Below are 19,767 nucleotides of genomic sequence, written 5' to 3' on the forward strand. Positions count from 1 at the left end.
CGGCGGCAGGGAGCGCGCGGAGCCTCTGGGCAGCCCCGCGGCCGAGCTGGGCCCCGCGCCGCCGGAGGACGCGGCGCCGCAGCCGTGCCTGCACATCTCCATCTCGGGCTCGTCGCTGGAGCTCTCGGAGCCCGTGGACGGCGGCAACAGGGAGCTGGTGCCCTTCGACAGCGACGACACGGATGACGAGTCCTCGCCCAGTCCCTCCGGGACGCTGCAGAGCCAAGCCAGCCACTCCACCATCTCCTCCAGCTTCGGCAGTGAGTCCTCCCCAGCCCCTGCTTTGGGAGAAATATGCTTTTTAGCCCCAAAATTATGGGCAGCTCCATTGTTTTGGCTTCTCTTCCTTGTATTCCTCGGGGAAATCTTCTGGTGGAGGCTTTTGTGCCTGGGAGAAGAGATGTTGGCCCAACAGTGTGGTTCTGTGGACTTTGGGTGAAGCCTCATGGATTTTGGGGCTCAGCATCCCTGTGCCACCCCCTGGGCTTGACATCACCCGTGGTCTCTTCCCCATGACTTTGGAGCGTGTTGGATGGCCGTGGTCTGATGCACTCCTTCCTCCTCCTCTTCCTCCTCCTCAGATGAAGAGATCCCGAGCTGCAAGGAGGCAGCAGTGGAGACGACGAGCTCGGAGGAGGAGCAGGAGCCTGGTTTCATGCCCATCACTGGCACCTACGGGCAGAGCCGGCACGGCGAGAGCCCCACGGACGGGCGCGCCCTGCGCCGCTCCAGCCGCGGCTCCTTCACCCGCGGCAGCCTCGAGGACCTCCTCAGCCTCGACCCCGAGGCCCACCAGAGCTCCATGTGGCTGGGCACCGAGGATGGCTGGTGGGTCCCCGGGGTGGGAATTCCCACGTGGAATTCACGCCGGTCCTGGGGGAGCCTCGAGCTTTGCTCTCCTCCTGCAGCATCCACGTGTACCAGTCCTCGGACAACATCCGGAACAGGAAGAACAGCATGAAGATGCAGCACGCTGCCGCTGTCATGTGCATCCTGTAAGTGGGGAAGGGGGATTTTCAGCTCTGGGAGGGCCGGAGCAGGGGATTTTGGGCTTCTGCAGCTGGATGTCAAAGGTGGTTTGTGCCCGCAGGTACCTGGATAACCAGGTGTTTGTGTCATTGGCCAACGGGGAGCTCGTTGTGTACCAGCGGGAAGCAGGTGAGCTTGGATTTGGGATGTCAGAAACTCAGCCCCAAGGTGGTGGCTGTTGGAGGGTGGCTCGGGATGGCATCCCTGGAGGGATGCTGGAAACACCACACTCAGAGGCAGGTGGAGATGGGCATTCCAGTCCTGGCCCCTGCCTGCCGCTGGAACCCCATGGTGGCATCAGTTCATGTCCCCTCTGAGGGGTGACCTGGAGAAGGTGGGAACGCTTTACCCACCCCACTCTCCCCGCCCTCTCAGGCCGCTTCTGGGACCCCCAGAACTCCAAGTCCCTGTCCCTGGGCTCACCGGGGAGCCCCATCACCAAGATGGTGGCGGTGGCGGGGAAGCTGTGGTGCGGCTGCCAGAACCGCGTCATCGTCCTCAACACCGCCACGCTGGCACAGGAGGTACGGGGGGGCCGGAGGGCACTCTGGGAGGTGTCACGGGCACCGCTGGCATCGCGGGTGGCGTCACCGGTGGCACGTGTCCCCTCAGCACACGCTGCAGGTGGGGCAGGACGGCGGGCGCAGCGTCACCTGCATGGTGAGCGCGGGCGGCGGCGTGTGGGTGGCACTGCAGGGCAGCGCCCAGGTGAGGCTGTACCACGCCACCACCTACGAGCAGCTGGCAGAGGCTGACATCACCCCCCCGGTGCACAAGATGCTCGCCGGTAAGTGACACCCGTGGCGCGTCTCCGGCGGGTGACGCCGCCGGCTCCAGCGGGTGCCGGCGCCCCTGGAAAGCGCCCTGGAGCAGCCGGTGATGGGAGATTCAGGGTGCTGGGTTTGGGGAAGGAGATGAGAGGCCTTGTGGGATTATCCAGGCAGCTGGGTGATCCCATGTGGAAATGGGGCAGCCCCTGGGGAAGTGGATAATTCCGTGTAGAAAAACGTGGGTCATCCCATAATCCATAGAACTGTGGAATTCAGGGTGGTTGCAGTTGGAAGGGACCTTACAGATCATCTAATTCCAACCCCCTGCCATGGCAGGGACACCTTCCACTGCCCCAGGGTGTTCCAAGCCCCAGTGTCCAGCCTGGCCTTGGGCACTGCCAGGGATCCAGGGGCAGCCACAGCCTCTCTGGGCACCCTGTGCCAGGGCCTGCCCACCCTCCCAGGAAGGAATTCCTTCCCGACATCCTCTCTCAGTGGGAAGCCATTCCCCCTTGTCCTGCCCACCCAATGTGATGCCACCACCCCGGGGGGGGGGGGGGGGGTTGTGAGCTCCCTTCCCCGTGCCCCATGTTCCCTGGGGATGGCTCCCTGTGGGTGGGGGGTTCCCAGCCCCGTGCGGGGCAGGACAAGGCACCGACGGCGGGAATGCCCGGCAGGCTCGGATGCCATCATCCGGCAGCACAAGGCCGCCTGCCTGCGGATCACGGCCCTGCTGGCCTGCAAGGAGCTGCTGTGGATCGGGACCAGCGCCGGCGTGGTGCTCACCCTGGCCGTGTCCCCCAAGGCAGCCCCCACGCTGGTGGGGCTGTCCCAGGGCCACACCGGCCACGTGCGCTTCCTGACGGCCATCGAGCTGCCCGACGGCCTGGACGTCCTCTTCCCGCTGCCCAGGGACACGGGTAGGCGGGGGGGCTGCCACGTCCCGGTCCTGGCACTTCCTGGGGGCAGCGCGCAGTGTTTGTGGGGCTGGGAATGCCGCGCTGGATGAGCAGGATATGTCGGCGTCCCCGCTGCATTCCTGCCTTGTTAAAATCCAGGGCGAAAAACTGGCAGTGGAGGGTGAGAAAACTGGATGCCAAACCGCCCTCTACCAACACGGGCAATCCCAAATTTCCCAGGGAGACCCGAATTCCCACGGTGTCACCCAGCCCAGCTCCGAGGCAGGGAGCAGGAGCAGATGGGATGGGAGCTGGCAGGAGCCCATTTGGGTTACAGGGGCCACTTTGGGCTGGGAGGGGCTGTTGGGATGAGAGGAGCTTTTTGGGGCCGGGATGTGGTGCCGGCAAGGCGGTGGAGGGTGGGTGCTGATGGAGGGTGGATGCTGATGGAGGGTTGAGGGTGGATGCTGATGGAGGGTGGATGCTGATGGAGGGTTGAGGGTGGATGCTGATGGAGGGTGGATGCTGATGGAGGGTTGAGGGTGGATGCTGATGGAGGGTGGATGCTGAGGTGGGGACCAGCGGAGCCGGTGACAGCATCCGGGGGGTTCTGCGCCTGGCAGGGGCCGAGAAGCCGAGCGAGGCGGAGAAACGAGACCCGTCCCGGCCCCGCGCCCCCGCGCTGGCCCTGTCCAAGCCCAAGATGCTGGTGATCAGCGGCGGGGACGGCTACGAGGATTTCCGGCTGACCAGCAGCAGCGAGACCGTGGGCCGGGACGACAGCACCAACCACCTCCTGCTGTGGAGAGCGTGACCAGCCACGGCCCCCCCGGGCCGGCCCGGCCGGGAACGGGGGGTGCTGGCCCCCCTGCGCGCAGAGGGGGGGTCCCGGCCCCCTGCCCACCGCCCCCCGCCCCAGCACCTCTCATCTCCAGCCCGGCTGCTCTCTGTGTGCTCGGGGTCGGGGGGATGAGCCCCGCTCCCCCCGGCCGCCGCTGGACTCGGGGGGGACACACAGCGCTTCGGGGGGATGGGGAGGGGGCGGGGGTTCGCTTGGGAAGGCGCTGCGGAGGAGGAAGAAGAGGAGGAGGAGGAGGAGGGTACCGAGCATCCCCGGGGATGCCCGCCCGCCAGGATCCTGCCTTGCTCTCCGGTTCTGTGTGTGCCTGCGCTTCGCGGGAGCAGCCCGGGGACGAGCCGCCCGCCGTGTCCCCCCCGGGCCGGGCCGGGCCGCCCGCCAACCCGCTCGCTCCATCGCCAGCACCCCGACAGCTCTGTCCGTTCGTCCGTTGGTTTTAAATATATATATATATTATATATATATAAACATCCTTATTTATTTGGGGGCCTGGGGAGGGGGCAGGGGCGTCCTCACCGCGCTGCCGGGCCCTCCTCTCCGGGGGTGAGGGGGTTAAAACTTCCCGGGCATCGCCCCGAGGGACAGCCTGACCCCGCCGGGGGAGGGGAGGAGGGAAGGACATTTGGGCGTCCCCCCTCCTCCTCTGTGATTCCCGGTGGGATTGTGCAGCCTGGGAAGTGGGATGAAGGCGCTGCTGCCGTTTGGAGCGTCTCTGGATGAGAGGAATCATCTTCAGCCGCCAGGGCTGTCCCCCACCCTTCCAATGGGGTGACCCCAAAAACGAGACTGTGCCGGACCAGCCCTCCCCCATGTGCCCCTTTTCTCCCCCGTTTTCCTGCTTTCACCCCAGGATCCAGGCGAGATCAGTGCTCCCAGGCTGGGACACCCTGCTGTCCCCGCGGGAGACGTGACAGCCGTGGTGGCAGGGATGAATCAGGGTGTCCCCAGTCCCGCACAGCCGGGTGAGTGACGGCAATGCTGCCATCCCACATGGAGCCATCCGTCTGTCCGTCAGCGGGGTGAGTGGGTGTGCGCTATATTTGGGGCGACGAGGATATTTTGGGAAAGGGGCGGGGGGGGGGATTTCGGTCACTCGGGGGCTCTTTGTTATTAAAGGTCGCCCGTGCCAGAATGATCCCGGCGTGGTCTCGTCCTTCACCTCGGGACGGGGCGGCAGGGACAGCCTGAGGAGGGGCACGGCTCCCACCTTAATTCCCACTGGGAATGTCACCCGCCGCTGCCGCTGGTGATGAAGACCCCGGTGGGAGGAAGAAGCCGTTTCCACCACTGGGGTGCAGTTATTCTGCCATGGATAACCCCGAGGGGGACATCAGGATATGAGGGATATCCTGATATTTTCCCCAGGACGTCCTGGGAAAACCGAGGGCCATAGAAGGAACGGCACCCGCGTGTCCCCAGAGTGGGAAAGCTGTCCCCAAGGGAACAGGACAAGGCATGGCTGCAGGAAAGCGGGGTACAGCACTTACAGATCCCCCCTGCGAGCGCACACGGGGAAGAAAGAAAACAAAAAAACCCTCTTTCTTGTTAATTTGAATTCCTGCCGGGCAGGTGAATCCCACCGCGCTCCGGTTGTTCCCGTTTTCCCGGCGGCCGGGATAAATCCCATCCCAAATCCCGGGCGGGATCGGCCATTCCCGCAGCCCCCGGCAGGTGGCGCTGCCTCGGTGAACGGAGGGGGCGTGGCCTCCCTCGTGACGTCACATAGAGGGGCGGGGCCATCGGAGCCGCGCGCCCGCGGGTTCATTCATAAGGAAGAGGCGGGAGCGACGGGGCCGCCCCGGGGGGAGCCCGGGGGCTCCGCGGCGGGGACAGGTAGGGGACAGCCCCCGGGACAGGGACACCCCCGGGACAGGGACACCCCCGGGGGCAGGGGCACCCCCTCTGTCCGGGGGGCTCGGGCCGCTCCCCCACGCGGCGCTCCGGGGTTGGGGTTTCTGCAGTTTTGGGGTTTCTGCAGTTTTGGGATGTGCGAGGACGGGGGGGGGGTCCGGTGCTTTTTGGGGTGCTGGACCCCCGCTGTGCTGTTTTTGTCCCTAAAGCCCTCCCGCCGGGAGTGGGGTGCGCCCCGCGGGGCCGGGAGGCTGCGGCTGCTGCGGCGCCGAAGTAGGTTAAAAAAAGGGCTGGGGAGGGGAAAAAGTAGGTTAAGGAACGCTCGGCAGCGGCTGCCGGCGAAAAGAGGTGGCAGCCGTGCCGGGTCTCTCTTTATTTTATTTTTTTGTCCGCCCCCCTTTTTTATTTTTTGCCGGAGCTGGAAAATCCCGGGGCCGGGGATGCTGCGGGATGCTGCGGGATGCTGCGGGACGTGGCTCTGGCGGGGCTCTGCGCCTCCCGGCGCTTCCCCGGGGATGGTTTGACTTTAACGCTGGAATTCCGTGTCGTTCCCGCAGCCCCCCTGGGAGCCGGGATTGCGGTAGCGCCGAGTTTCGCTCCATCTGCCGGACAATCCCTCCTTGTCCGAGGCTGTCTCCGGCAGCTGCTCCCGAAGTTTTCCCCAACAGTTGCTCCTTTTTCCCTCCGTTTGTCTGCGGCTGGAACCCGGCTCCCCCAGGGGAGGGGAAGCCGGGGCTGGAATCCCGGCGGGCAGTTTTGGGTTACAGACTCTGGAATGAGCGGCTCATGTGATCCGGAGGGATTTGGGGAGGTTTCCAAAACCTCGCCTCTTCTGGCGTGCTGGCATTGACGCACCGGTCAGGCGGGGCTCGGGCCTTGGAGTGCCCCCAAAAGCAGCCGGGTCTGGCGTTCATGGAGTTATTTTTGGCTCCCTCTGCCTCCTGGAAGGGCAGATCCTGTGGGTTTGAGGAGCGTGTCAGGGCAGCTGGGCTTCCCAGCCTCACCAGCTGGGGTCTGTGTACCCCGTCCCCGCTTGGGATGGCCCCAAGCTGCCCCCAAAAGCGGCTGCTGAGTCCTGGGCAGAGCTCCAAAGCCGGCACCCCCTGCTCCCTGCGCCTCCTGTGTTCATCTGAGGGATGCCCCTAATCCCGGGACTGAGCTTGGCCTCAAATCAGCTTTACCCCTGCTCCTGGCGGTGTTTAGATCCAGTCATCCCGATCTGGAGTGCTCGTGGTCCCTCAGCCACGGCGGGACCCCCCTGTCCCCCCCCTGAGGACATTTCTTCCCCAGCAGAGCTGGTCCCCAGACGTCTCAGTGTGTCCCCAAAGTGCACAGCCCCAGGGAGTTAAAGTGCTCCACGCCAGGTTTAAACTCGAGTTTTATTGGATTGTAGGATGGAGAGCTTGCACAGGGCATCACCATCCCTTTGTGCTCCACATCCCAAATCCCTGGGGGATTCAGGAGCTGGGCTGGCTCCATGCTGGCATCCCGTGGGAGTGATCCTGTACTGGGAGGGAACTGGAATGTGGAGGATGCTCTTTTTGGGGTCTGCTCTTTTTGGGTGTCCCAACCCTCATCCTACAAACCCCCGGCTCGGCCCTGCTCACCCCCAGGACCCCTCACCTGTAATTAGCTGCATCTCAGCGTGGTGCTGGCCGCTATTTAGGAGAAACTCGTCAGGCACAGGCTGTAATGAAGCTCTGCCAGGGCTCTCACAGGACCGTGACGACCGGGGGGGAATTTCCATGCGGGCGGCAGGATTTCCATGCAGGCGGCAGGATTTCCATGCGGAGGCTGGATCCGGGTTTGGGTTATTATTTATTTTTTTCCTTCCTTCCTTCCCCTGTGCTGTCAGCATAGATTTTAATTTTAACAACCAATTGCTGAGCCCGAAGACGGGGGGATGAGCCTCTGGGAAACACCTCTTGTTTTGTTCGAGTTCTTATTTAAATATTTTTAAATATTTTTTTGTGACTTCATTTCCTTGTGACAGGATTTCCTCCGGAGCAGGAAAAACCTTTCTTTAACTTTGTTTAGCATCATCTGCTCCTTGCATGAATGGTGTGACTCCGCTGCTGAGGTCGGTCCCTCTCCAGTTTGGGATGGAGCTGGGATCTCCAAGGGAAGGGGTGAAGCTGGGCATTCCAGAAGATCTCTGAAATAACTTTCTGGGGGATAGTTGAGGACTGCTGCTGTAGGGATATTTAGGCAGCATCCCAGCTGGGAGAAAAAGGGCCCCCAAATTGCTTCCCCAGTGGGACTTTCCCTGGATGATGACGCCGGTGCTCTCCCTTGGGCAGGTCCCCCTGGGTGATGAAGAGGAGTGGGATGCACTGGTGGCTTGTCACTGTCCTGGGGGTGAGTATGGCCTCGTCTGGCCCCATCCCATCCCATCCCCTCCCATCCCTCTGCTTCTCCGGGGTGCGCAGGTGGGTGCTGCAGCCACGGGGGTCACCCCGGCTGTGTCCCCCTTGGGGTGGCCCGGCAGCTGAGGACGTCTCTGCTGGCGGCTTGTGCTGCCCCGGGGTTTAACCCCAGCGCAGCCCCTGTCCGAGGCTGGCCCGTCCTCCCCGCAGGCCGGCGGCGAGCCCGCAGCCCCGAGATGCCGGGCCGGGCTCCGGGAGCCAACGGGACACGCGTGACCCTGCTGGGTGAGCAGGAGGAGGAGGCGGCAGCGGCGCAGGCAGCCGTGCTGACCATCGTGCCGGTCTTCTGTGCCATGGGGCTGCTGGGGATCCTGGTCTGCAACCTGCTGAAGAAGAGGGGTTATCACTGCACCGCCAGCAAGGAGCCCCAGCCCGGTGGCACCGGTGAGCCCCGGTGATCCCACATCCCTCTCATCCTGCCCAGCCCATTCCTGTGGTTGCTGGTTCCCCTTGTCCCACGGCATCCTGGGTGCCTCATCCCCCATCACCGAGCTTTCCCCAACCTCTGCTTCCAGGTGCCAGCTCCATCTACCAGCTGGAGGATGCCAACGAGGACACCATCGGGGTGCTGGTGCGGCTGATCACCGAGAAGAAAGGTCAGGGGGTCCCTGGGAAGGGGGAGGAGGAGGGGGCGACCTGGGCCAGGGCCCTGTGACCCCCCAGCTCCTGGGTGCCGCACACAGAAAACGCAGCGGCGCTGGAGGAGCTGCTGAAGGAGCACCAGAGGCAGCAGCTGGTGCCACCGAGCTGTGCCCCCCTCAATAAGTAAGAGTGTCCCCTGAGGACCCCCTGCTGGTGCTGGGACCACCCCCACGCTGATGCCGTTTGCCCCCTCCCCAGGCTGCACCTCCTGCCTCAGTTTCCCCCAGCCTGCCAGCACCAGCAGCACCCGCACACGGTGCAGGGGCCGGCCCCGTGCGCCCGCTGCGACCAGAAGTGGCCCCAGCTGCTGCCATCCCTCGGTGCCACCAAAGTCCCCAAAGCCGCGGCTCCTCCCAGCGAGGTGACCATCCTCTCCATCGGCAGGTAGGCAGGGACAGCCCCCGCTGGGTGTCCCCTCCGGGGGGTGGGGACAGGCTGACGTGGTGCTCCCCAACAGGTTTCGGGTGTCCCGGATCCCGGAGCTGCGGGGCGAGGCAGGGGGGGAGCCCCTCCGTGGTCCCCTCCCCGCCGGCAGCGGGATGTGACCCAGCATGGAGCAGCGCCAAGGGCCCCTCGAGGTGAGGGGGTGCTGGGGAGCCCTGGGCTCCTGCCGGGACAAAGGGGCTCTGGAGGCTGGGAAGGGGAGCATTAACACCCCAGGGATGTGGTGTGGGGACAGTGGGGCAGGAGGGAGGGGTGTCCCTGCTGCAGGGCCAGGCACGGCCTGGCACGGCCGGGGCTGCTCCGTGACTCACGGGCAGCTGCAGGGCTCACGTGCTCTCGCTCACGTCCCCGTGTCCCCTCCTCCAGCTGCGCTGCTGCTGTGACCCTCCCGACATGGGCATGGGGGAGCTGGAGCGTGTCCAGGGCAGGGAACGGGGCTGGGAAGGGAATGGAGCACCAGGAGAGGCTGAGGAGCTCAGCCTGGAGAAAAGGAGGCTCAGGGGGGACCTCGTGGCTCTGCTCCCAGGGAACAGGGACAGGACAAGGGGGAACAGCCTCAACAAACTGTGCTCAGCCTCAACAAACTGTGCCGGGGGAGGTCGGGTTGGGTAGTGACAGCCGTGGGTGACACCGAGTGGCTCCTGCCACCCTGGGTGGTGCCAAGGGGCCAGTCCAGGCTCACCTGTGGTCCATCCCTTGTCCTCCACAGCAGGCACCTGGCCTGGGGGCTGCCTCGGGGGTCAGTGACAGCCACGAGGACCCCGTGGAGGGGGTGAGGACAGCGGGCATTGTGTGAAAGCCAGTCCAGCTCAGGGCTGCCAAGTGCTGGAGGTGGCAGCGCAGCTTCCTGCCACCAAGGTGTGCAAGAGCAGCACAGCAAACCCAGCGTCTCGCTCGGCTGGTGAGAGGATCCTCTGTCCCCGAGGCCTGAGGGTGGCCACGGCGTGGTGGCCTCATTGATTGGAACTCCAGGAGCTGCGATGCCAGCGGTGGTGGCCACGGGAATCGTCATCTCTGGGAACCACGATGCCACAGCACAGCTCCACTGGGAGCAGAGGGCACTGGATGCCATTTCATGGTCACCCTCTGGCTCTGCTGAACTCTGCAGGACCATCAGGAACTCCTGATTTCCCTCCATCACCTGGTGCCAGCGCTCAGGATAATGGATCACTGGATCACAGAATGATTCCCCCTTCCCAACAGCCCAGCTGGGGCACGGATTGCTCTGGGCAAAGCTGGTCTCCTGCATCCATCCATCCATCCATCCATCCATCCATCCATCCATCCTCTCTCCAAAGCCTCAGCTCACCATGCAGATGACACATTTCACTTCCCATAAGAATTGCTTCTATGGGATCACGCTGGCTTGGCCGTGTTGGGATCACTGGGATAACCCACCCAAGGTTGGATTGGAGACCATCAGCCCCAACCACCAACCCCAAAAAAGGGTTTGTGGCCGGTCCCATTCACCTCCCCACGACATCACCGTGCCAAAAAACCAACCACCAAACCCTCTGGGGCTCTTTTATTTATTTATTTAATTTTTTTTGGAAACATTTTAATAGTTATCGAATGTTCTACATCTTACAGTAAATATCGTACAGTTACAAACTCTTGGCTGAAATCTGTCAGGGAGATCACGACCTGATCTTCAGAACCAAAACCAGAACAGAAAACAAACGGGAAAACAACCCCAAATTTACACTTCAGATGGACAAACTGAGGCTGTGGGGCTCTCCAGGGCATCAGTCCAAGGCCATGTTCCCTACACACCTGTGAGATGTAGACTTGGAAGACGTGGTTACTCTTGGGTTTAAATTTTTTGTTGTTGTTGTTCTTTCAGGGAATTTTTTTTGGTATTTATTTTTATTTAAGAGGTCCAATAATACTTAAAAACGAGCTGGTCTGGTGGTCAAAATCAATTTAAAATTAATTACACAGAAAGAGGGGTGGGAGCCTGGTGTGGGTCGAGGCCGTGTTGTGGGAATGGGAGGGGTTGGGTGGATTCCTGCACCTTGCCATGCTTCCCTACAAACCCCTCCCCTGATCCTGAACCCCTCTTCCCCCTGGAAAATTCCATCTCCCAGCTCCATCTCTTGCAGGAGGATGCAGGGAGGCTGCAGGTGGCCATGTTGCATCAAGATTATTCCCTACAAGCAGCACAACCGAGCGCTTCCAAACGGGAATCGCTCCTGTCAAACCACAGATTTTGCTGTTCCTGCCCTGCAAACATTCCCACAAGTTCTTTTACCTGATTGCCAGAGAATCTCCAAGTGCCGTGGTGCAACATGCCACAGAAATGCCTTTTCCAAGGATTTCCTCCCTCCCAAGCTCCGTCACAGGCTTTATTTTCCTTTTTTTTTCCCCCTAAGGGAATGCTAACACACAGCAGAGAAAATATTTGGAGGCTGATCCTGGCTCAGGAGCAAAGCAAAGGGAAGATGGGCAGAGGGTCACCACAGTTGGAGGGCCTGAAAGTATTGGCAATTAAGAAAAAAAAACCCAAACCAAAAACACCTGGATTTATGGGTATCCAGCAGCTCTTATTGCTATTGTTGGCTGGTTGGATTTTACCAAAAATAAAGCCTCAAATGTTATTTTTTTCCATCCTGCTCAAAAAACCAGGATCCCATTTCATGCCCTCCAGCTGGGAACCACATCATCCCCACATTCCCAGAGGGGATGGCAAAGAGTCAGGGGGGTCTCTCTGGGAAGGACCAGATTCAGTGGGATGCTGGTGGCTGGAGGAAAACCTGATGCTCTGAACACCTCTCATTAAAACAAACCCCTTAAATAACATTTCCTGGGAATTGCATCCCAAAACTGCAACAATGCTGAACGGAGTGATTTATTATTCATAAAATGCAGTAGCAAATCCTTGCCTGGAGGGTTCAGCCACTTGGAGGCATGATGGCCTCAGGCTCCAAGGGGCTGCTGGGCTTTGGGGGTCACCATCACCACTGAAATCCCATTTCCTCCCCACATCTCACCTCGCAGCAGCTTGTGTTTTGAAGTAAAGGTAAGGTCTGGGATGGGTTAATGGTTCAGAGTTATTTTTCCTTCCTCTTTAGCTGGAATTTTAATCTCAGACACTTCAGTGGCTGCTAAGGATGCTTTAACCCCTCACTGCTGCCCGGTGTGATCCTTCACTGTGGAAAACCCTTTTCCTTAACCAACATCAGCAAAGCTTTGCTGGAATGAAATATTTGAGCAAAGGAATTAAAACCCAACTGCCCCGTGTCAGGGCTCATCAGTGGGAACACTGGGTGACCCACCATGCTCCACTCCTGGGGCTTTCTCCCGCACCTTTAAAGTTTCTTTTCCTTCCAGGAGAAAGCCCAACATCTCCTTTCCACACACGGGCCAGAATTTTAGGAGTGGTTCCTAAGGTGGTGCAGGGTGTCTGGGGCAGTGGTGGGATGGTGTCTGCTGGGACAGGGACCCCAAAGCTCACTGGACCCCCCAAACCAAAGTGCCTTTACATTGGGAGGCCTGACTCAATGCTGACAGACAGCTCCTGGTGTGTAACACAAAGTCAGCATGAGAGGGGGGAAAAGGGATCTCAGAAGTCTTCAGTTCTTAGGCTCTGGGGATTTTTTGGCCCAGGTTTAACTGCAACGTGCTACAAACAGTGCAAGGATGATGTGTTGGTGTTATTTCCCAAGGTCCTGCTGCTCTTTACTAATCCTTGGCTTTGCCAAGCCAAATGGGGAACCCGCTGCCTATTTGCTCTTTTTTTTCCTTCTCCTTTCCCTCAATACCAGCCCAAAGTGCAGCCCAAGGGTGCCCCTTCCCCACCCCACAGCAAATCTCCCCCCACTTTGTTCCTCCTGAGGCTGAGGAGGGCAACCAGAGCTTTGCTCTAGATTTCCTTTAAAACCAGCAGAATCAACCAAATGACCCCCAAACAGAAGTGCCAACACCCAACTGACAAACCTCCTGGGACCAGCCAGTGGGAGGGAAAGTCCTCCTGGGATCCCTAGGCTTGTTACTCCCCACCTGGCCCACGCTCCAGGGAAGGAGCTCCAGGAGCACAGGCCAAGCTGGGAGACTCCGCCGAGAGCACAGAACACTTTTGGCACACTTGAGGCAAAAATCAAAACCCAACCAAGCTTTTGTCTTAAAAAAAAAAACCCCAAAAAAGTCCCAAAACCCTTGTTTCTATGCTGGGTTTAGTGACAAGGATTTAAAAACAAACTGGCCACAAGCGTTGTCTGCAAATCCAAACTGCCTCTGCTGCCCTCAAGACAACTTATTGCTCTACTTGGACACCCCGAGGGGGGATGCCACCAGCTTCCTGTCCCTGGGTAAGCCAAACGCCCCCAAAATGCCCCTGATGCCCACAGCCTCGGCGTGCCCAGCGTCCCCCATCCTGCTCCATGTCAGCTGTGGATCACCTTCCCTGCTGTCACCTCTTCTCAGGTGCCTTCCTGTGAAGGAGGCGACGTGTTTATTGCTATTGCTTCCTCCTCTGCCACCTCCCCAAGCAGAGCAGCCAGACATCTTCCCCCTCCCCAGCCTTCCTCCACGGTGCTGGTATTTGTGCTTGGATGAACATTTCTCCTGGAAGTCTTGGAGCTGTAACCCAAGGAATGGGAGGGGGACACCTCAGCTGCCAGGGAGGCAGTGCAGTTTGGTCTCAGCCCTGCCAGCACCATGGGTGCCAGCTGAAGCCACCCACCTTGCCTTCACCCTGCCTTGAAGACTCATCTCCATCAACCAGACGCCCTCTTTTCCCACACCACCATACTCTGGAGAAGCTCTTCAGACCAAACCCTGAACCTGGAGGAGCTCCTCAGTCCAAACCCTAAACCTGGAGGAGCTCCTCAGTCCAAACCCTAAACCTGGAGGAGCTCCTCAGACCAAACCCTGAACCTGGAGGAGCTCCTCAGTCCAAACCCTAAACCTGGAGGAGCTCTTCAGACCAAACCCTAAACCTGGAGGAGCTCCTCAGACCAAACCCTGAACCTGGAGGAGCTCCTCAGTCCAAACCCTAAACCTGGAGGAGCTCCTCAGACCAAACTCTAAATCTCGAGGAGCTCCTCAGACCAAACCCTGAACCTGGAGGAGCTCTTCAGACCAAACCCTAGACGTGGAGGAGCTCCTCAGACCAAACCTAAAACTGAGAGAAGCTCTCCAGATCAACCCTTGGACCTGGAGCTCTCCAGCCCAATCTTTGGACATGTCCTTGCTTCCCTCAGCAGCTGCCCAGCACATCTCTGCCTGCAAACAGCAGCCACAAGGGAAGGAGCCTCCTTCTCCCTCACACTGCCCCAGGACGTGGCTGAGGGGGAGCATCCCGCTTTCCCAAGGGGTTCCAGATGCTCCCAGGGCATGCATCCTCCTGCTGCTCCCTTCCCATCACCCATGATCCATGTGCCCAGTTGGAAAAAGCAGACCAAAGACCCGCTGGTGACCAGTCCTCGTGCTTCCTAAGACAAGTGTGTTACGTCGCTAATTATATTTATATTCTCTTACTCCTACAAAAAGAAGGGATGAGTTCAGAATTCCACTGCAGATAATGCATTTATAATCTATCACGACAGCTATCTGGAAGACACCAATTTTCTTGTAATATGTTATGAAAGATTGAATAATTTATATTCTTCAACTAAAAATACCCAAACCAAATCGGAATAAGCCTGCCTACCAGCGCTGTGCTTTTCACATAGTACCCTGAACATCAACCACTCTTACTAGCCAAAAAAAATCTAGGCTCTTGTCAACAACAACGACAACAGAAAAATAACAAAAAGAACCCAAACGAACAAGAAGTGGGGGGATCTCTGCACCACTCAGCTGGGCAATGCTGGAAAAGTGAAGATTCTGAGCTTTCAAATGATAGGACCGAAGAGAGAACTTGACTATTGCTCAGTGTCAGTATGTGTGTTACACAATTCATGTGGGAGGGGGAGGAAGGGGGGAAAAAAAGAGGCAGAAGATTAGAAAAAGCAGCTTTTACAAAAACCACTAAAGAATGCATAAAGTGACCCTTGCACTTTTTTTTTCTTTTGTTCTTGCAAACAGACGAGGCGCTGCAGCCCAGCGGCCGCAGCGCCGATGTAAGACTTGTGTAGTTGCATACAATGTTTGACTCCGGATCTGCAAGAGAGCAAATACATTAAAAGCAGGGAGTTAGAAGGATGTTCTCCTCCTCTCTGCACCCCTGCACCACGTGGAGCTGATCCATATGGAATTTAACAGTCCCCGTGGGCAATTTGTCAGGCAAGGGAGCTGGGAAAGCAGCAGCTCCCCGGCGGTATCCAACGCAGAGGATTACAAATATGCAGATGAGCTGCTCCCTGCTAATTGCACACCAATTTGGGAGGGGCAGGATTAGCCCGGCGTAATTTGTGTGGCACAGAGAGATTTTAGATAACCCCGGGGCTGGATGGGATCTCCCTGGGCAGCATCGTGTTCCCATCAGCTGCCTGTCCTGGTAATTGGGCATGATGGGCCAAGGGCTGCAGGAACAGGCTGGGATTTCTGGGATCCCGGGCATGACAGGAACACACAGGCAGCCGCACGCAACCCAGCGCTAATGAACAGCGTGATCTCCCAGCAGGGGAAAGGAAATATTCCCATGACACAAAGATGGGCAGGGACTTTGTCAGGGACCGCAGAGAATGGTTTCAAAGTGCCACAGGGCAGGGTTGGATGGGATACCGGGAAGAATTCCTGCCTGTGAGGGCAGGGAGGCTGAGGCACAGGGTGCCCAGAGGCAGCACTCACATGGTTGGCCAGTGGTTTACCAGTGTGGAGGTACGTAGCTGTAGGTGGGGGTTCCTTGAGCCCTGTACGTTGGCACGGACACTGGATGTGCTCCGATGGCGGTGTGTTGGGGGGTGGTCAACAAGGTTCCTGCAGGGACAGACAGACACTTGTCACGGAGCAGAGGAGGTGCCACTTGTGGGTGCAGTGGGGCAGGAAGAGCATCAGCTGCCTCCTTTTCCCTTTTCCCTTTTCCCTTTTCCCTTTTCCCTTTTCCCTTTTCCCTTTTCTCCCTGATAATTCTTCTGCCTGCCAGACCTGATTCAAAGGTGTTGGACCCACATGATTGGGATCAGCAGCACCACAAACACAGCAAGAACCCCTGAAGCTCCAGCAGATTTTCCATGCTACCTCTGGCCCTTCACCTGGAGGGTTTTCCTTGTTTTTTTTCCAGTGATCCTTGTCCCTAAAGACAGGAAGCAAAGCTGGCCACAACCTGCTGACATCTACCTGCGGAAAGCACTGGGCTAAACTGGGACAGCAAATCACTGCACAGATCTGAAACAAACTGGAAGGGATGAGGGATGCAAAGGGAGATGAGTTAAAAAACCCAACAGATCTCCATGGAAAATTAAGATGAGCCTTTTTTTAAGTGTGCAGCCAGTCAACAGAGGGATTTTAGGTCAGAATTTGCACAGTGCTTCACGGGGAGGGAGGACACAGCCCTGGACTACTCTGTTCTGGGAGCAACTGGGTGCTCAAACCAAATTCTCAGTTTCTGGGTATCTCTCTGCAAATGTTACTAACGAAATTCTAACACATCCCACGTGCATTAATTACATTTATCCACTTCTCAATATAAGCAATCTCTCAGAGTGGTTCTTGTCACATCCAGGCTGCAATATCTCTGCTTGGAATAGGGATTGTGTCCCATTACAGACTCCTATTTCACAGCTAATGCAGATGCAAAAGGATGAATGATGCATTTTCTTGTCATAATTCAATATACAATCCCAAGAATTGTTAAGGAGAAAAATACAGGCTTTGGAAAAAATAAAACCAGCCCCTATCTTACTTAATGTGCTATTAATTGCAGTCAGAATCTGCATGTAAAATGTAGAGGAACTGGGATAGATAAAACAAGGTTAACATTCATTTTGTCAGACAAAAAACATGACCAAAAGTGTCTTTAAAAAAAGAGCTTGAGGGAAATACATCTACTTGAGGATGGACCGATCTGGTTATTCCTTCACTTAGGGAACAGACAGAGGAAGGGACAATGTATTTAAGGATACAGAACAATACATGTAAGGATACAGAATAATATATTTAAGGGTATATAATTATATATCTAAGGATGCAGGAGTGAGCCAAACCAAAGGTCTCCTCTGCTGAGTCAGATCAGGATTTGGGGCAAATTACCGCATTTCTGCCTGCACAGGGGCAGTGCCCAGCAAACAAAACCAGCAGGCGAACCGAGGGTTGGGATGCACGGGGAATTTTTTTTTTGCCCAGGCCTCAGAGGAGGGGAAGGGCTCCGTCCTTACCTGCTGACATTGCCATGGTGGTGCCAGCCACCATGCCCATGGCCACGCCGTTGGTGCGGGGCGCGGCCACCGGGGCCGGGTAGATGGCAGAGGGGATGCTGTTGGGCTGCACCACCGTGGTGTGGTGGATGACGTGGGGCTGGGCCGCGTACACGGGCTGGGTGTAATAAGCTCCCTGTTGGAGAAGGGAAAAAGAAAAGCCACCATCATTCCAGGTTCTTTCCCAGCCTAAGGAGTCCTTGGTTCTGTGACTCGAGCTCTGACGAAGAGCTGGTGTTTCCACGGATGAGCTCCTGTGCTCATGATGCCTTGGGAGGGCTGAGCTGGAGCAGAGGCTGGGCAGAGTTACAGAATAAAGCAGGGATTTATGAAAAGGATCTCCTCCATGGATGCACCTTGGGCTGCACCCAAGATGAACCAAAATGGTCCCAAAATGCACGACCGCTCACAGGGTCTCACTTTTATAAGCTCTGCTCCATTTGCAGATTGCAGTTCGTTGTCCAATTACAGCTTCAGATTATGAAGTCCCATTCTTCCTGTTTTCTCTCTTAATTTCACCATTGTTTTTGCTCTTAGGCCTGAAATTTGGATCATCTGTGGTCCCCAGCTAGAGAAGGAATTGTTTTGTCTCCCTACTCTGTGAAAAGAGTTTACCAACACTTAACATGAAGCTCAGGACTGCACAACTAGGCAGAATAGAATCTGAAAAATATGAAAGCTAAACATGAGGCATCACCTAGAGACCTGAACCTGGGGATATGGGGAATGCATGGGGAGGGAATCAACAGTCAAGGAGTCAATCCATCCAGGACAAACCCTGCTGCCTCCCTTTGGTGGGATGAAACAGGGCCTGGATACAAATGACTGCTGGTGTAGAAAAGGAACAAGACATGTAAGCAAAGGACAAGCCATGGTTCTTGGATGATCCCAAGGTGCTGGGGTCCAGTATTGTGTCATCTTCTTGGGTTTCACACAGGGCTCCAAAATCCAGGCTGCCAAGGCTCACAGGGTTTTGAACAAGGGGGAGAAGGATGCATGGGAATAGAAGGAGCCAAGAGGAAAAGAAGAAAAAGCTTCACATAGTATGAAGAGCCTGAAATGAGGAGATGCACAAGGGAGAGAACTGCTGTCCCCACGACAGGCAGCAGCACTGTAAGGACCTGCAAACCAGGCATGGGAGGAAAGAAAACGGATGTGAATCAGCAAAAGGGAGATTTTACTGTGCCTTAGTGAAAGCCCCATTATAGAATCTCTGAAGGTCTGGATTAAGGGGAGAAGGAGAGAAGGAGGTGCAGGGTCCATTCCATCCTTTCTTTTTTTCAGGAGCTACAAACGCTCACAGGACAAACGGCACATTCTGTGGCTGGGGCGTGGCCGAGGGGACAGGAGGTGGCACCTACCTGGGTGTACAGGTTCTGCTGTGGGTAGGCACTTCTGATGGGGTACATCGCGGTTTGGTACGGGTTTGGAGACGGCGAGTAGGGAGGAGGGGCGTTGTTGCTCTGGGTCGGTGGCACCTTGTAGGGAGTCCCCGCGGTGTACCCTGCCACAGACACAAGAGGGGTGCCAGTCAGGGCCTGGAATGGCTGCTCAGGGCTGGCAGGAGGGCTGGGAGGAGCCATTCCCTGAGAAAATGGACCCCAAAGACAGCGTGAGATGGAGAGGAGAAGGCAAGGCTCAGCCCAGCTAAAACACTCAAATATATTTAACTTATTTGCTCAAATATATTTGGCTCAAATATATTTAACTTATTTACTCCACCAGTGCTCAGCAATTAGAGAAGGCCAAGATTTCAAGTCTAATATCCCACATCATCCTCCAGGCACTGAAACAGGGCGAAGAACACACAGAGCTTTTAGAGCTCCCGCCTGATTACTGCAGATTGGAAAAATAGGTGTTAATTAACAAGGGGAATAGCTGTGACTCTTTTCCTCACTCACATTAGCAGGAGAGCAACCATCTTCGAATGAGAAGTGGAAAAGGTTTGAAATATTGATCAGAGCAGAAGTGCAGCCTCCTCCATTAGGACTCCTCCAGGAACCCAGCATCAGCCACAGACCAACCAGCCTCCTGGTTTTACATTGAATGGATTTTTTTCTCTATTCTGAACTCATTTTTTCAAACAAATACCTCAGAGGCTGCCAGTTCTCAGTGTCACACTTCATTTCTGAGGGGTGTCTAGAGGTGTGGACCTGCTCAAGCCTGTGTGGTTGCACCACTTTGAATACCAAGACTTGCAGTGTTTCCTGACTGATGAATCACGGACAGTTTATCTCCTACATTAAAAAGGCATTAAAACATAATAACCCAGGCAGATGTAATCTGCTGTGTTTATAAACTGGGGAAAAAACACAACAACCTGCAGGTAAAACAATGTGAAAACAAGGTTTAATGACACAAGATGATAGAGGCTCCTCTCTGTCTGGCAGATAATTTTAAAACCTAATTATGACTAACACCTTATTAGGATTAGGCTGGCGTGGCCCGTGCTGCTGCCGCTTTGTGGTTCAGCAGCAGCGAGCCTTTAAGCTCCATCTTCTATTAAAATTGCTGATTAAATCCCTCATGTCACTCGAGAAATCTCAGCCT

At 56.9% G+C, this 19,767-nt stretch overlaps 3 protein-coding genes across 5 annotated transcripts in view; 2 read left to right on the forward strand and 1 right to left on the reverse strand.

Annotated features, from left to right (window-relative positions):
• ARHGEF17 (Rho guanine nucleotide exchange factor 17) overlaps positions 1-4,015 on the forward strand; it is a 29,941-nt gene extending 25,926 nt beyond the window's left edge. Inside the window, exons 14-21 of the mRNA XM_064411150.1 lie at positions 10-260; positions 582-828; positions 909-995; positions 1,091-1,158; positions 1,405-1,553; positions 1,642-1,816; positions 2,477-2,719; positions 3,322-4,015. Of these exons, the coding sequence (XP_064267220.1) occupies positions 10-260; positions 582-828; positions 909-995; positions 1,091-1,158; positions 1,405-1,553; positions 1,642-1,816; positions 2,477-2,719; positions 3,322-3,512 (1,411 nt within the window). The 3' untranslated portion in view covers positions 3,513-4,015. The remainder of the gene's footprint in view (positions 1-9; positions 261-581; positions 829-908; positions 996-1,090; positions 1,159-1,404; positions 1,554-1,641; positions 1,817-2,476; positions 2,720-3,321) is intronic.
• A 1,276-nt stretch (positions 4,016-5,291) lies between these two features.
• RELT (RELT TNF receptor) lies at positions 5,292-13,001 on the forward strand. Its single transcript, XM_064411153.1, has 8 exons — positions 5,292-5,390; positions 7,709-7,766; positions 7,985-8,218; positions 8,350-8,430; positions 8,518-8,599; positions 8,675-8,860; positions 8,934-9,054; positions 9,630-13,001. Exons 3-7 carry the CDS (start codon positions 8,011-8,013, stop codon positions 9,019-9,021), a joined length of 645 nt encoding a protein of 214 aa, XP_064267223.1. The 5' UTR covers positions 5,292-5,390; positions 7,709-7,766; positions 7,985-8,010; the 3' UTR covers positions 9,022-9,054; positions 9,630-13,001.
• FAM168A (family with sequence similarity 168 member A) overlaps positions 10,441-19,767 on the reverse strand; it is a 125,945-nt gene continuing 116,618 nt past the window's right edge. For 2 of the 3 annotated variants that reach the window (XM_064411151.1, XM_064411152.1), the window contains exons 6-9: positions 18,579-18,721; positions 17,179-17,353; positions 15,653-15,781; positions 10,441-15,022 (exon numbers count right to left, since the gene is read on the reverse strand). In XM_064411151.1, the coding sequence (XP_064267221.1) occupies positions 15,669-15,781; positions 17,179-17,353; positions 18,579-18,721 (431 nt within the window). In that variant the 3' untranslated portion in view covers positions 10,441-15,022; positions 15,653-15,668. The remainder of the gene's footprint in view (positions 15,023-15,652; positions 15,782-17,178; positions 17,354-18,578; positions 18,722-19,767) is intronic. The other variant, XR_010357151.1, reaches the window with a different exon arrangement.

Source organism: Passer domesticus, chromosome 2 (genome assembly GCF_036417665.1).
Source record: "Passer domesticus isolate bPasDom1 chromosome 2, bPasDom1.hap1, whole genome shotgun sequence".
Taxonomy (NCBI): Eukaryota; Metazoa; Chordata; class Aves; order Passeriformes; family Passeridae; genus Passer; species Passer domesticus.